The sequence below is a fragment of the Girardinichthys multiradiatus genome, chromosome 14 (genome assembly GCF_021462225.1).
Source record: "Girardinichthys multiradiatus isolate DD_20200921_A chromosome 14, DD_fGirMul_XY1, whole genome shotgun sequence".
NCBI classification, from domain to species: Eukaryota; Metazoa; Chordata; class Actinopteri; order Cyprinodontiformes; family Goodeidae; genus Girardinichthys; species Girardinichthys multiradiatus.
Genome location: NC_061807.1, coordinates 21,633,346 through 21,650,095, shown reverse-complemented (window position 1 = coordinate 21,650,095; position 16,750 = coordinate 21,633,346). Strand labels below are relative to the sequence as shown.

General features: G+C 40.2%; 1 protein-coding gene across 6 annotated transcripts in view; it reads right to left on the bottom strand.

Moving 5' to 3' along the window:
* Nucleotides 1–555: 555 nt before the first annotated feature.
* LOC124880700 (sodium/potassium/calcium exchanger 2-like) overlaps nt 556–16,750 on the bottom strand; it is an 85,511-nt gene continuing 69,316 nt past the window's right edge. For all 6 annotated transcript variants that reach the window (XM_047385974.1, XM_047385976.1, XM_047385978.1 and 3 more), the window contains 4 exons: nt 7,037–7,171; nt 6,865–6,954; nt 6,424–6,590; nt 556–4,190 (listed from right to left, as the gene is read on the bottom strand). In XM_047385974.1, the coding sequence (XP_047241930.1) occupies nt 3,941–4,190; nt 6,424–6,590; nt 6,865–6,954; nt 7,037–7,171 (642 nt within the window). In that variant the 3' untranslated portion in view covers nt 556–3,940. The remainder of the gene's footprint in view (nt 4,191–6,423; nt 6,591–6,864; nt 6,955–7,036; nt 7,172–16,750) is intronic.

Here is a 16,750-nt window from a genome sequence, read left to right as displayed (position 1 = left end):
TTCTTTTCTTTCACAGCAATTCTGCTATTGATTTCCAGCTTTGTCTGGGATCATTGTTCTGTTGATGACACAGTTTGGGTCAACTTCAGCTGTCCGATGGCCGGCCTCCCATTTGGCTCTAGAACATTTTAGTATGAAGAGGAGATCATACCTTGGATGTGCGATTGCAAAACCATCCAGAATCCTTACTTCTCCACCACTGTGCTCAATTGTTCTGTCTGGTTTTGGCCAAGCAGAGTGCTATGCAGTATGGCTGAGCAACTCTACATTTGGTCCCATCTGTCTAAAACACATTGTTCTTTAAATCTTGTTGCATTATTCAAATCCAAATTCTATTCTTTTTAGATAAAAGAGGGGTTCTGTCAACCTTTTCAAACAACCCACACTTGTTCAGTCTTTCTTGCAAAGTATTGTTAAAGTTATATGATGTATAATTGTTGCACCCTGGAAAAAGACACATTAGTTGTTAAAATCCCTAAGCTGAAAACCCAGAAAAAGAAGAAAGTCAACGCACTAAAACAAAGTCAGAAACAAATATAGGCGATCATACACACATTTGCATATTTGAATTAGCATCTTTATTTGTTTTAATTATATTATACTTTGTGTTTTTTTACATAAAGAGACATATTTCTTGTACACATATAGATTATATGGATAATTTGTTTCTGTTTACAGCCTATGTACATGTTAAATAAATCTTAGATTAACACCAAGAAAATAAAACATTTTACTAGTGCAAGAATGCTTGTAAGTGGCTAACTTTCACGGTCGCTTACCCTTGTGAACCACAATCAATGCAAAGCTCATGTGCTAAACTCATCTGGTAGTTTATTTTTCTCTTCATTCACTTAAAAAATAACATGTGAATATCCACATACATTGGAAATTCGTACCTGTTGTTACATTCAAATGTCTCATCAGAACAGGTTATGTGAAAAATTGTGGGTAATTTTTCACATTCATTTTCATTCTATTTGGAAACTGAGACTTAATTTAAGAGTTGAAGTGAAGGCAAACAGAGAGGGAGATGTCCGTTAGATTCACTTTCCTCACCTTTTTCAGTATTTTCTGCCAAGCAAACTTTATTCTAGTCTGCATAAAATATCAGCGAGAGCACATAAAAATCAGATGTTTCCTAAAGAATTCCTTTGAGGAGGCGGTGAGAAAAAACTAAATCTAAGGTGAGATCGGATCAAACATCAGGTCATGTGTGCGCCGAGGGAAGGATTTCAAGGAACATGGAGACACTGCCGAGGCCATAAACTGACGTTTCCAAACTGAATGGTGAAAGAATGGGATCTGTGAAAACACATCCACTTACAACAGCTATTGTTATGATTGAGGTTTTTATTTTGCATATGCTAAAATAAACATCATGCGAGGCAGTATAAATTAGTTGAAGAAGAGGAGGAAATGTGGCATTTAAAGCCCTCATTTACTTAACAGAACTAGAATGGGTATGCTTACAGTTTGTTAATGCTAATCAGGTGTTTGAAAATGCATGTTTTCACTCAATTGTGCTACTAAAGGGGTTCCCTGCAACACATCATCATATCTTCCAGAACATCAAAGCAAAAGTAGTGAGTTAAATCTATGTGTGCAACTTCTGTTTTTGCAGAACAAAAGAAAGAAAAAGTTTTATATTTACAAAAAAAACAAACAAGGTTGGATTCCTTGATGTTTCTCCGCAAACGAAAGCATAAAATATAACATACAGCTTAAGCTCCACTGGGGTAACCAGCCTGAGTTGCTTGCATGCATGCTTCCTCACGCATTCAGAGAATCTATATATAGTATTATTTTACAGTTAACTCCTACTACGCAGCTGTACAGAGGTTGTGCTGAGGTAAGAAGCAGGTGTTTTAGGTCAGCTCTAAGCAGGAAGGAGGAAAACTGGTCGCCCACTTAACCTCCTGTGGGGAAGGGGGACAGAAAGGACAGACAAATGGGAAGGATTAGGGTCCATGCATGTTTCTAATAACCGGCATTCTCGTCGGAAACCAGCAATAAAGAACCAAAAACAGGAGTCGTCTATTGATTTTTGTTTGAAAATACAAAATGTAAAATTCAAATATGAGCCGAGTTTGTTTCTTCCGCACACTTTAATAGTGTTGTCCCACATGTTCTTTCCACCACAAAACAAACATAGACAAACAAGAAGGTAGAAATTAAACACATATCTAAAATTTTGAGGAGCTTGGACACAGTATTTAAACAGATTTATTAACACTGGCTCCTGCCATTTATGGTCAGTTATGTCACAGGATGAAGCACGTTCTTTACTAGCTCAGGTGAAGGGTGTCAGAATATAGGAAAACAGGCCAGTTTTATGTCTTTTTCCCTGTGATTTTATTATTTTAAACATTACAAATACCAAACCAAATTTAAATTTCTGCTCATTCGATTGAGCAGGAAGGGCTCATATTTCAATTTAAAATTTCATATATCAAAACAAAAAACAAATAACCCCATATTTTAGCTAATCTTTTAGTAATGGCATCTGACGAGAAAATCCCACATTAGAAAAACATGCGTGGAGCAATTAAACTCTCAAAGACAACATGTGGTATATTGCTATAAAGTCTGTGATTTTTTTTCCACATTCTACTTAGCTTAAAGAGAGACGAATAGATGTGTGTATATATGCAAAACGTCTCTATAAGTGATTCAGTTTCAGTGTGGTGACTCCAAATGCACATTTGCACACATGCACACAAAAGCACCTTTAATTAGAGGAAATGGATTGATAGACAGCTTGTTAAATAGCATTGACCATACATAGAGATTGACCCTTGATTTGTCAAGAAATATTTAAAAAAGTACTTTTTTGTACACAACCTTTTAAATGTTGGTTATTTTCTCACCCCGAAGGGTCTTTTTTTCTATGCAGTTTCTGCCTTGTTACTTGTACCTCAAACAGCTTGACTAGGTGATTTGAGGCAGGTTTATGGTGAACAAAGCACTACACATTGACTAATCTAAGCCAACCATGATGCTTAAACACGGTAAAGATCTTTTTGAATGTGGCACTTCTAACATTGATTGAGTTATTGAGCCTATGCACTCATGCGTTTCTTCCAAACAGCGTGAGAGATTGGAGGTTAGAGGCTAAACTTCAGTCAGGCTTTTGCTATTGCTCTTTTCGTTTTTCAAATCGGTACATGTAAAGCATGGAAGATTCTGTACAATCAGTGAGAGAAAAAAAGAAGCAGACTTTTAAGATGGCTTCACATTGAACAATACTGTTACTGTAAACCTACTGCTAGTTCTATTGAGCCAAAAATAAAACAACAAAAAAATGCTCCTTGGTAATGTGTTGACGGCAATTGGCAGGACAAGACGAAGGCTGAAACGTGTTATAAAGACAGAGCACAGATGGATTCGCAGAAAAAAAAGGAGGCAAAAGTTTGTCTGCAGAAATCTCACACGAGAGTCTCAATACCATCGGGTTTGGAGCGAAACACTCATCCACAAAGTCTGCCATGTCCTCATGAATAAATTAATCCGCGTCCGACATTTGTTTCAGCTTGCTGAGCGAGTTTGTCCATTCAAATGTGCTCACAGTTGCTGCTCAAGTCGTGGTGTTTTGCTGTTAAAAATTTTAACACATTGCTGTTCCAACCTGTCAGGCAACGTCTTGATTCCAGTATCTTCCAGTGAAAGTAATTGCATGCATAATAGCTTTCGTTTAGCTAGCATCCCTCCTCAAAAATAATATCCAAAAAAGTCTTTTCTAGACAAAGTCTTGCCACCCTCCTGCTGTGGGCCAAAAACATTCACAGATTCCATATTTATTCCCGTTTTCTCTAAAACCCATGCAAAGTTCTTGTGGTATAAAGGATCAGGAGGGTTAGGGTGAGATTGATGGCAGACTGTATGGATGGTTGTTAGATGGTGACGAGGTTGGTGAGGAGAGGGCAGCTCCTCGGCAGGTCTCTCACACGGACACTGGACAGGTGATCACCCTGTCCTCCAGCATGACGCTGAGTACCAGGAAGACGAAGTACAGCATGAACATGATGAAACCCAAAAGCTTGCTCATGCGCCACTTGCACGCAGCAATGGAGATAATGACAAAGAGGAGCATCAGGAAGAGGAGCACGATGGCGCAGAAGAGGCCGTTGGAGCTGACCTGCACTGGGATGAAGCCACGCAACATGGACCACATTAGCCAGGGGAACGGCAGTCTGCAAAGATACGAACACATTGTGAGAATGCTGAGGAAACAACTGCATGGAGTAACTGTTCACGGCAGTGTATTACAGCAGTACTCAAACCCCTTACACCTTTTCACACTTTATCATTTTGCAACTACAAACCTTAATGCATACATCAAAAACATTAAAGGAACACTTTGAAAACACATCAGACCTTAACTGTAAAACAAATCATGCTGGATATCCATACTGATATGGAATGGGAAATGTGTTAGGAAAAAAAAGGATGCCACATCATTTGATAAAAATCTATATTATTAATCCACAGACGGCTTAATCCAAAATCACCAAGACATCTAAACTGAAAAAGTAATGTGGCAGGCTAGTTTAATTTGCCAAAATGTCATTGCAGCAGCTCATAATGGTACTTAGTAGTTTGTATGACCCCCACATGCTTGCTCCTTAGGAGATGATGGATGGTGTCCTGGGTTAATGCCTCCCAAATCCTGACCAGGGCATCACTGAGCTTCTCGACAGTCTAAGGTGCAACCTGGTGGTGTCAGATGGACTTAAACACGATGTCCCAGAGATGTTCTATTATATTTAGATCAGGGAAGCGTAGAGGCCACTCAATGGTATCAATTCCTTCCTCCTCCAGGAACTGCCAGCATACTCTGGCCACATTATGCCAGTGATTATCATTCATCAGTAGGAACCAAGGACCCACTGCACCAGCAAAGGGTCTAAAAATGGGTCTACCTAATTGCAGCCATAGTGCCACTGTCCCTCCATGGATTTCCCTCTGCAGACCAACACTGACCCACCACCGCAGCATACAGGCAGCATAAAGCTCAGCACAGCTTCTCCAGACCCTTTCACATCTGTCACATCAGCTCAGAATGAACCTGCTCTGATCTGTGAAAACAGCACACCAGTGCCGAACCTGCCAATTCTGGTGTTCTCTGGCAAATGCGAGTCGGTCTCCATGGTGCCCGTTAGAGAGCACAGGGCCTACTAGAGGTCCTACATCGGGTCCTCAGACCACCCTCATGAAGTCTATTTCTAATAGTTTCGGTCAGAAACATTCACACCAGTGGCCTGCTGGAGGTCACTTTGTAGGGCTCGGGCAGTACTCATCTTGTTTCTCCTTGCACAAAGGAGCAGATACCCTGTCCAGCTCTCCTACAGTAACTGCTTGTCTCCTGGAATCTCCGCCATGCTCTTCAGACTACTGGGAAACACAGCAAACCTTTGGGCAATGGCACGTATTGATGTGCCACCCTGGTGGAGTTGGTCTGCCTATGCAACCTCTGTATGGTCCAGGTATCACCTCATGCTACCAGTAGTGATGCTGACCCTGGTCAAATGCAAAACTACTTGTTTGTGTGCATAGCCATCAAGTGGGAGGAAAATTACATAAGGTTTACATATTTGTTTTTACAAATGAAAATCTGAAAGGTGTGGTGTACATGTGTATTTAGCCCCTTTTACTTTGATACCTCGAAATAAAATCCAGTGTAACGAATTATCAAACTCCACAAATCTGGTGTTTAAGAAAGAGCATCCTGAAAAAAAAGTAATTCTTCAAAGAAAGCCACATAAAGTCTGTTTTACATTTTGTTGCAAGCCATGTAAGGGACACAGTAAAGAAGGTGCTCTGGTCATATGAGACTGGGGCAGAGGTTCACCTTCCAGCAGGACAACAACCTAAACAGCCTGAGCTACAACTGAAAGATCAAAGCATATTTTTGTGACTCTGGATGGTCCAGTTTAAGTCCAGTCGCAAGCCCAATTTGGAATCTGTGGCAAAACTGATGTTCAAAGATGCTCTCCACACAATTTAACTGAGCTTGGATTATTCTGCCAAAAAGAATGGACAAAAATGTCAGTCTCTAGATGTTTAAAGCTGATAGAGACAGCAGCAATAATTGCAGAGGTTGATGGTTCTACACAGCACACGGTCTGAATTCAAACTTTTTAGATTTTATTTGCTACATATTTTTTTAAAACCATATGTCACATTCCTACCACTTTAGATAAAATCCTCAAAAATCACAACAAATACTTAACATAAATACACAACTTTTAAATACTCAACAATAAGAATAAAAGGCGCTAAACATAGGAGCTAAAAATAGTTTTAAATGCAAAAAAAAAGTCTAATTAAGAGGATCCTGGGGACAGATTCATAATATCCCTTTTCCTTTAGGTCCACACAACAAAAAGGTTGAGCTCGTGCAAAACATTCTCTGATATGACGTACCCGACAGTAATGTCAAAGATATTGGAGCCCACAGAGCTGGATACAGCCATATCACCCAGCCCCTTGCGTGCCACAATGACACTGGTGATGAGGTCAGGGATGGAGGTTCCAGCTGCTAATATAGTCAGACCCATAATCTCCTCTGTAATCCCAATGGTCTCGCCAACCTGCAACAAAAAAAGAGGAAAAAAATAAGCTTTGGGGTAAATACAACCTCATCTTTTGTTCCAGCTATTTTTAATTTCCTAGTGATGCTTTGGTGCTTGTGGGAGAGACTTTATGTTTTGAATGATGCAGCTGTGATTATGTTTTAATCAAATGTCAAGGATGGAGGAAGAAAAGACAAAGAGTTCTGTTTATTACATGGGGGTTATGCTTACTGGTGGGCATTTATGTGGTTGCATTGATGTTTTTAATCAAAAATTGCAGGGTTGTGTGTACCTGGTGAGCCCACCACACCATTAGATAGGAGAATCCTGCAATCCAGCATATGGCCCCCAGGAATGTAACAGGGAAGAACTTTTTTGATGACTGAAAAAGAAAGAGAGCAGATGAATATATTTCTTCTGGAAGAGATTTCTTGAAAAAGGTGTGGAAAGTCAGCCTCGCGCACCGTTTTCCTGACATCAGGAAGAGTTAGCCACAGCGGCAGGACAATGGGAATGATAAGGAGATAGGTGAAGCGCTTGCGGTTGGATTCAGGCCAGGACAGGCTCAGAGGCTGGTCCTCCTCTTCCTCCTCTTCAGCCTGAGAGCAGATCCCACAAGATGAAGAAAAAAAATAAAACAGCTGTTAAAAAATTTGAATTAAACCACCCATCACACACGTTAAAAGAAGTTGTTTTGGTTTGTTTTCATTATCAAGCTGTCACATATTGCTGCCATGCCGGTGTCCACATAATTCAGTCCTCCATTTGGAAATAATTAGCAGCTGAACACGAAGCAAATAACCAAATGGGCTGAGTCATGCTTTTTGCATGTGCATTAAAGGGTGATTTATCAAGTCCTTCAGCTTGATAAATGATCTCATCAGGATGCACCTTTCCATACCAACCATCGTAATGAGGAAGGCAGCAACATGACAACACACAGAGGTCTGCAGGAACTGAAAGCACAACCTGGAAGCCCACGGCCTTTGCTTACCTTAAAAGGGATAGTTCAGGATTTTTAAGGCTCTGTTGAAAGGTTATAAGCTGTTACCTGCAGATGATAACTCTATTGGCATTTTCATTTCAATTCAAATAAGCTGATCGGGGAGGCTGAAGCTAACGGCTTAATCCCAAATGGGCCCAGACCAGTTTATGCAAATCCTATCGTACAAGCTTTCAACCTGTCATAATGGTTGCATTGATTGGTTAATTACAAACAAGACAAAGATTATTTACATGTGAAATGGAGGCGGTGCACGACCAAAAATCCTGCTGAGTGATACACATGCTGAAAATAGAACATAAAGTGTTTCCAGCACAGAAATGATAGAGGAGACGTCACACTGGCTTTGTTGCCCAGTAGAAACGGTGCATCAGCTCAGCAGATATAAAGGTGTTGACCTAAAACACTCAATGTCACATGTACACCCAGGCATCATATGTGGCCGTACAGGCACAACAGAACAGGATCAAACTGCTTTTCTTTGTTTTTATCCTTACATGCCACTCATATTTAGGCTGTTGATTTATAAACAAAAAAACTCATGAGAATTATTTTGGTCAATATTAAAATCACGGTTATTCATTTGACTTGGGAACCACACACCACATTTCTTGCAGCTAAATAACAAAACTAAGTTCTGTCATCATTTTTTATCTCTGAACGCCAAAGTTTGACATGCAGCCAATGTTCGTTTCACCACATCTGGACCACATCACATTTCACAAGCAGACCAGAAGTTGCACCGACCAGCATGGTCTCTCTGTCACTGTTTTTTTTCATTGTGAACATCATTGTAAAGGTTGGTCAATTTATAAGAACACATCCACATATTAACAAATTTCACAATATTCATTTTACAGTAGATTCTACAGTCTGCATGTTCAAAACAATTTTAAATGATTATATTTTAACGTATGTTGCTTTGTTTTTGTGATCGTTTGGGATCTGATTATTTGCACAGCCCAAAGTGATGATATAATGGCAATGTCGTTGTGCAATCCAGAATCTTTTTCCGATCAAAGTAAGTGCCTGATAGAAAAGTAAGGATGTGTCAAAATCAATAAAATTGTGTTTTTAACGTAAATGCCTACAATGTTTTACTCATATCAGACTGTTGCTCTGACAAGAAATGCTTTATAAGTTTCATTTTGCTTGACATGTTCCAGTTTCACACAGGTAGATCAGTGGCGTACCGTCTCCAAAATGTATTACTTATATAACCAATCTTCACTTTCTGTGCTAATATTTGCCAAATGCAAACTTGGAGATGGTTTTAAAGTGTATAAAATGCTGTGATGTTTTTGAGATTTGAGTTGTTTTAAGACAGTACACGTTTACTTTCAAGCCGTTCTTCAGCTTTTGACCTTCAACCAACTAATCTGGATTCATATCAAATAAATATATATCAGGAGAGTTACTACTTTCAGTTAAAATATATGAAATGCTTCTAACTTCTAGAACCTCTCTTCAACTATCCTGAACTCTCCCTTTAAGAAACACAAGTCCGATGACGGATTTGGGTGATTGCACTGAGCTCAATATGCTCACTTTCAGGAGGGCTCATCAGTGTTGACTACTGATGTCAGCCTTGCAGCCCCGACTCCTGGGGGTCTGAGCGGACCTGCTACCAGAATGCCAAGTAAGTCACAGAGAGCCAGTGAATACCATGAAACACTCCCGTAGCTAAATCATATTTTCAATTTACTCGCAGGCTTGCCTTGCTTCTGAACTGAAGTGGTGCAAAAGCAGACACTTCTGGTAGTCTCTTCCCCTTTGGATCCAATTAAGGGGGATGATAATGGACCATGGGGACAAGCAGAGAGCAGGTTTGCACATGCATATGTTGTCCTTTGCCCTTATGTGAATGACTTTAGAAGACATAAAAATGCATACAGGGGGCAAACAATAAGAAGAAAGTACAGTGAAACAGCTGTTTATAACAGGAGCTGCATTGTGCATTCTAATTATTTCAAGAAAGCCCTGACATCCTCATTTAGATCTGCTCTGCATACATACAGAGCAAAGCAGCAATCTTTAAAAAATGGCTTCGGCATGAATCATGAATCATGTGTTGCTCGTCCTGCTGTGACAGCTACAGCTGCTAAGCATCACTCGGTAACCTTGGTAATCAGAGCTGCCTAACAAAAGGGAGCGCTCGCATCTCTTCTGCTCTGCATCCTCATTTCTACCTGTTCTCCATATCCAGATGGCTGCATTGTTGTCTGAGATGAATTAAATAAGACTTTAATAATAATGCCCAAAATAAATTTTATCTTGTTGCACGATAGATTATTCAGGACAAGAAGATGAACGCATAAAATAAAATAAGTATGTTGAGCAAAGAAGCAAAGAGAGAAGAAGGGCCTGAAATCTCATGGAGTTGGGATGGGTGCATGGTGGAGTTGTATGGGTAAGTTAAATACAGGTCCTTCCCAAAATATTAGCATATTGTGATAAAGTTCATTATTTTCCATAATGTCATGATGAAAATTTAACATTCATATATTTTAGATTCATTGCACACTAACTTAAATATTTCAGGTCTTTTATTGTCTTAATACGGATGATTGTGGCATACAGCTCATGAAAACCCAAAATTCCTATCTCACAAAATTAGCATATCATTAAAAGGATCTCTAAACGAGCTATGAACCTAATCATCTGAATCAACGAGTTAACTCTAAACACCCGCAAAAGATTCCTGAGGCCTTTAAAACTCCCAGCCTGGTTCATCACTCAAAACCCCAATCATGGGTAAGACTGCCGACCTGACTGCTGTCCAGAAGGCCACTATTGACACCCTCAAGCAAGAGGGTAAGACACAGAAAGACATTTCTGAACAAATAGGCTGTTCCCAGAGTGCTGTATCAAGGCACCTCAGTGGGAAGTCTGTGGGAAGGAAAAAGTGTGGCAGAAAACGCTGCACAATGAGAAGAGGTGACCGGACCCTGAGGAAGATTTTGGAGAAGTGCCGATTCCAGACCTTGGGGGACCTGCGGAAGCAGTGGACTGAGTCTGGAGTAGAAACATCCAGAGCCACTGTGCACAGGCGTGTGCAGGAAATGGGCTACAGGTGCCGCATTCCCCAGGTCAAGCCACTTTTGAACCAGAAACAGCGGCAGAAGTGCCTGACCTGGGCTACAGAGAAGCAGCAATGGACTGTTGCTCAGTGGTCCAAAGTACTTTTTTCGGATGAAAGCAAATTCTGCATGTCATTCGGAAATCAAGGTGCCAGAGTCTGGAGGAAGACTGGGGAGAAGGAAATGCCAAAATGCCAGAAGTCCAGTGTCAAGTACCCACAGTCAGTGATGGTCTGGGGTGCCGTGTCAGCTGCTGGTGTTGGTCCACTGTGTTTTATCAAGGGCAGGGTCAATGCAGCTAGCTATCAGGAGATTTTGGAGCACTTCATGTTTCCATCTGCTGAAAAACTTTATGGAGATGAAGATTTCATTTTTCAGCACGACCTGGCACCTGCTCACAGTGCCAAAACCACTGGTAAATGGTTTACTGACCATGGTATCACTGTGCTCAATTGGCCTGCCAACTCTCCTGACCTGAACCCCATAGAGAATCTGTGGGATATTGTGAAGAGAACGTTGAGAAACTCAAGACCCAACACTCTGTATGAGCTAAAGGCCGCTATCGAAGCATCCTGGGCCTCCATAAGACCTCAGCAGTGCCACAGGCTGATTGCCTCCATGCCACGCCGCATCGAAGCAGTCATTTCTGCAAAAGGATTCCCGACCAAGTATTGAGTGCATAACTGTACATGATTATTTGAAGGTTGACGTTTTTTGTATTAAAAACACTTTTCTTTTATTGGTCGGATGAAATATGCTAATTTTGTGAGATAGGAATTTTGGGTTTTCATGAGCTGTATGCCACAATCATCCGTATTAAGACAATAAAAGACCTGAAATATTTCAGTTAGTGTGCAATGAATCTAAAATATATGAATGTTAAATTTTCATCATGACATTATGGAAAATAATTAACTTTATCACAATATGCTAATATTTTGAGAAGGACCTGTACACAGATGTTTCTATACAAAAACACGTAGAGGATTCTGTCAGTTTTCAGTAAAATCATTCTTTATTTTTGTCGCTTAAATGAAATAAAGACATTATGTGGGTCAAAGTCCAGATTATGTTCCTTTCGGCAAGACTTGGAATTACATAACAATGCATTTCTAATTTTTCTACTTATTTCCTATCTTGCCGAAGATGAAGATGGAGTTCTCTGGTTTTCTTATGCCCATGTTAATGACGTCTTTTGTTTTTGTCAATAGTTATGGGTCTTAATCAGAAAGCTCCACCAGCTGCTCCCATGAGTAAGCAGCTCCATCACTGGAAGGGTCATAAATCGTTAGATCTTACAAGGAATAATAATTATTTTCACAACCTCACTAATTAGCAAATCGACGTACCCAGTTGGAAAAAATACAGAAAACCTCCTCATAAAACCTGAAGATTCAAAAAAGACAGAAAATGACAAAACAAAAATCTACTTCTCCTAGTGGATCTTTTTTTGAACAGTAAATAAATAAATATGTGTTTTTATTTATTTATGTCAAAATGAAAGAATATGCCATAAGATTAAATCTACATTTGTTGCAGTCCCATATTCTGAAATACATAAAAAAGTTTAATCCCTGTTGCCACACAATGTATTACCAGCAGCGGTGCCAATAAGTGTGGGACCTTTGAATTAACAAAAAAGTGTTATTTCTTATTGAAGATTTTTTTTTCACTGAAATTAAGAGCTGTTTTTTTTCAAATAAATAAATGATTCAGAACAATAAATGTTTCAATTATTATTATTGCAGTTTACACATTTTTACCAGGGGTGCCAATCAGGGGTTGCCCCCCTTTGCAGGTTTTTACAAAAATGAGGCTAATATCATGTTGTATCATGTTGACTGTGAATATTTTTTTGATTTGCGGATCAGTTTTTATATGAATTTAAGTTACTGTTACAAACCATAACTCTGCCTGTGTTTGAGTTGCTTAGCATGCTTTGTGAGTTGAAGCATCCCATGTTGCTTGTGCCCCCGACTCTAGCTTGGTTCTGAAATGCCAGCCCCTCGGGGGCCTTTCCTGCCTTGCAGTGCCTCAGTTGGTAACACTGCCAACTCTTTGCTTAAAGGGACTGACTTTTATCAGACACCACAGAGATGCGAAAGGGGGCCTGACATTTGACTACTGTTTTTTTTTTCCTTTTTTCTTCTGGAGGTAAGCGTTTGCTCTCTGCACTGGGTGTGAAACCAAAGTTAACAATCGTTCAGTGAGAGTGCAAAGATTTAAGCACAGTTGCAGGATCTAGCTTGTAGGTTTCAAGGAATGGACAAAATATAGAAGCATTCAGTGCACATACTGTATTTATGTGGCATTATGGTAAAATGCCTAAAATGTTTTTACATCAATTTATGTCAAAATGGATTTACTTCAACATCTTCAGTTACTTTCTCACAGCATTAGTCAAGGCATGGATTGTTTTTTTGTTTTGTTTTTTCACAGGTTTAATTTGGACATGAAATTCTCATGATTTTCTTCAAAGGGAAAAGCAAATCTAGCATTAAATCCTGTCAGGGATAAACACATGACACACACTGTGTAGATTTCTCAAAATTCCTTGTATGTGTGATGAGCTACAGAATGCTCAGACTTCTTTAATTTTCCAGCATGTTGCAGGGGCTTTATTATCTCCTGAAAAAGGTCATTTTTGCTAAAGACAGTGGGAAATCCTAAATATAGAAAGTGGTTTTGCTGTAAATCCTATTCTGGCAAGGACTTTAGAGTTTTCTACAGTTAAATTAATTTTATCTTCTTGTAATTGTACAATAAGTCTGCTTCAGGTTTCAATTTGACCTTAACAATCCCCTTATTCCTTGTTGCCAAGGCTTCAGACGAGGGATGGAACAATCAGTACGGGGCCTCTGGTGGCACATGATGGCATGAGCAGTTTCCAGTAACTTCCTGGGTGACACAGACAGGTGCACTGTGGGACAGATATCTAAAAATAGCAGCATGTAGGAATCAGGCATGCCAATAAGCATCCAGGTCTATCAAAGTTAGTGAGTCACCAACTGAGACTTGCTCCTGTATGCACACAGATATGGAGTCTTCATCCCTCACCAGTCGTAAAGGAGTAATTTTTAGAAGCACATCAGAGGCTTTTATGTGATTCGGAAATATGAGGCATTGTTTTCTCTTTAACAGAAGCAGATATTTTTACAGCTTGAGAGCTGTTTGTTTGTTTTTAATTTTTTTACTATTTTTAACACAAAGCGTTTCTGGAGAATAGTGAATAGGACTTGGAGTGCAGTGGATCAATACAGACATAAGCGTAGTTTGTACTCTGATATCCTTCAACATGACTCCCACACCAGTTTGCGTTTATAGTCTCCAGCAAAACTATATACAAAACCAGTACAGTATCCATGTTTCATGTAAAGAAATGAAATGTTTTCCATTTCGTCCACTTTGAATCAGTACTTAATTGAAATAATTTAAAAGAGGATGATTGAACTTTATAATCTGACGTGGTATCACAGAGATCAGTTTATGTAAAGCTGCTAATCACTAGAGTTTATATGCTTTAAAAATACTCTGGAGTATAAGGTCATCTGACTGAAAAACAAGAATAATAAAAATAGTGAGTTATTATTCCGAATTGAGGTAAAATTATGTTGATTTATTTGGAAGACAACAGTTTATGAGAGTTATATAAGACAGTAATCATACTAAATACCCAGAGTATAAGACAGATCCTGCTTATCTAGCCCTACCAATGATCCCTTTATAGTTAGAATCATTTAATATGACATAACTCTGAATCCAATTTTTCAAAGCTATATTTAACTGCTCTCCATTGTTCTTATTCCTCAACACTACCTTAATATAAGAGTACAGGCAGGGGAAAAATCCTGTCACTATGGATTTTTTTAAGTTCAACATTTTGTAATTCAAAAAAGACAGTGGGGCAAATTCACTAAGCTGTTTGCACATGTTAAATGTGTGCAAACCAGTTTGCGTATACACCTAATTCTCATACTGCACGCAAATGCAGTAGAGTTTGTCCAAATTTAAATAAGCATTATCTGTGCATTTAGGGGAAACAGGTTTGCATTCCCAAAGATCAGCGGGGTTTGTGAAACAAGGGTCATTTGATTGTCTAACTGTTTGTATGTTAACTTAAAGAGATAGTTATGTTTTTTCGAAAGGGAGGTCCTCAGGAGTTTTCGTCAGTAAACAGTATCTTAATCACAGTGATCTCAGTTTGGAGAATCAGGAAACAGCTCTTGGGGAAGTCAAGCTAATTGCTAGCCAACAATTTGGTTGAATTCCTCTTTTAAAAAGTATATTATATTCTATAATATACTGAATGTAATTTCATCAACCTTTATAGCACATCGACATTTGCATTAAATTATTTACTATTACATCTGTGCATAGCTACACTGAATACTATGCTGATCCCTCTAATAACCGTTTACTTCAACATGTGTTGTGAAATACAACATGATAAATGCATCAAGCCAGAGGAATAGTAACGTAGTCTGAACTTCAATAATAAAGTCATTTTATTGAACCCTCTACAAAAAATACAAAGGTTTGGAATTGTTTTCATTTTTTCCATAGCTTGACTTCTTTCTGAGAACTTTTAGTTGATTTTCCAAATAAAGATATCTGACTGCAGCCTGCAGCAGGTGAGATACTAAGCCCAGATAGTGACTCCACACAGCCCTACTTCAGAACATCTATAGATCTTAAGTGACCATTTCTTTCCCTAGCAGATATCTGTAGCCATCTGCTTCTGTCTGTTTTCTGTCTTCTGTAGCTCTAGTCATTTGAGGCCAATGGACACTAATACTGAGCTTGGTTCTGCTGGTGGTTTCTTTCAGGTGAACGGAAGTCTCCACACTCGTTCTGTGTTTGAGTAGGTGTTACAATTGAAGTGGATTCAATGCAATTTTCAAGATTTTCCTGAAACTGACATCTCTTTACTAATTGGCTTTTCATGAATGTGATTGTTTCTGGTTGCATTTCATTTTGGATCAAATTGAATTGCTTTATTGGACTGAGTTTGAATATGATAACTATGTCTGTTGTGAATGAAACAAATAAACTGAATGGAGCTACCTCATACATTTTATACAACGAGTTTGATTAGAAGATTTAATGAACAACTAAAGTCTTAATAAACTGTAACTTTATGAACCTCCACGATGGCTCACAAGGACTAACAAAATGCTATGTTTTTCAACATTGTTATATGGAACTCCTTGAACCGCCACCTTAACGTGGTGGAGGGGTTTGAGTGCTCAAATGATCCTAGAGGCTATGTTGTCTGGGGCCTAAATGCCCCTGGTAGGGTCTCCCATGGAAAACAGGCTCTAGGTGATGGGTCAGACAAAGAGCGGTTCAAGAATCCTTCATGAGGACTAATATATCGAGGCATGTGACGTCGCCCGGTACGGCGGAGCCGGGGTCCCACCCTGGAGCCAGGCCTGGGGTCGGGACTCGTCGGAGAGCGCCTGGTGGCCGGGTTGCTCCTCGCGGGACCCGGCCGGGCCAAGCCCGAACGAGAGACGCGAGGCCATCCCCCAGTGGGCCCACCACCTGCAGGGGGAACCGTGAGGGACCGGTGCAAAGAGGATTGGGTGGCAGACGAAGGTGGAGACCTCAGCGGCCCGACCCCAGATGCTTAGGCTGGATCTAGGGACGTGGAATGTCACCTCGCTGGGGGGGAAGGAGCCTGAGCTTGTGCGGGATGTCGGGAGATATCGACTAGAAATAGTCGGGCTCGCCTCCACGCACAGCGTGGGCTCTGGAACCCATCTCCTTGAGAGGGGTTGGACTCTCTTCTACTCTAGAGTGGCCCACGGGGAGAGGCGGCGGGCTGTTGTGGGTTTGCTTGTTGTCCCCCAGCTCAGCCGTCTCGTGTTGGGGTTTACCCCAGTGGATGAGAGGGTCGTATCCCTGCGCCTTCGGGTTGGGGAGAGGTCTCTGACTATCATTTCAGCCTACGGGCCGAGTGGTAGTGCAGAGTACCCGGCCTTCTTGGCGTCCCTGTTGGGGGTGCTGGATAGTGCCCCTCCCGGGGACTCCATTATTCTGCTGGGGGACTTCAACGCCCACGTGGGAAACGACAGTGACACCTGGAGAGGCGT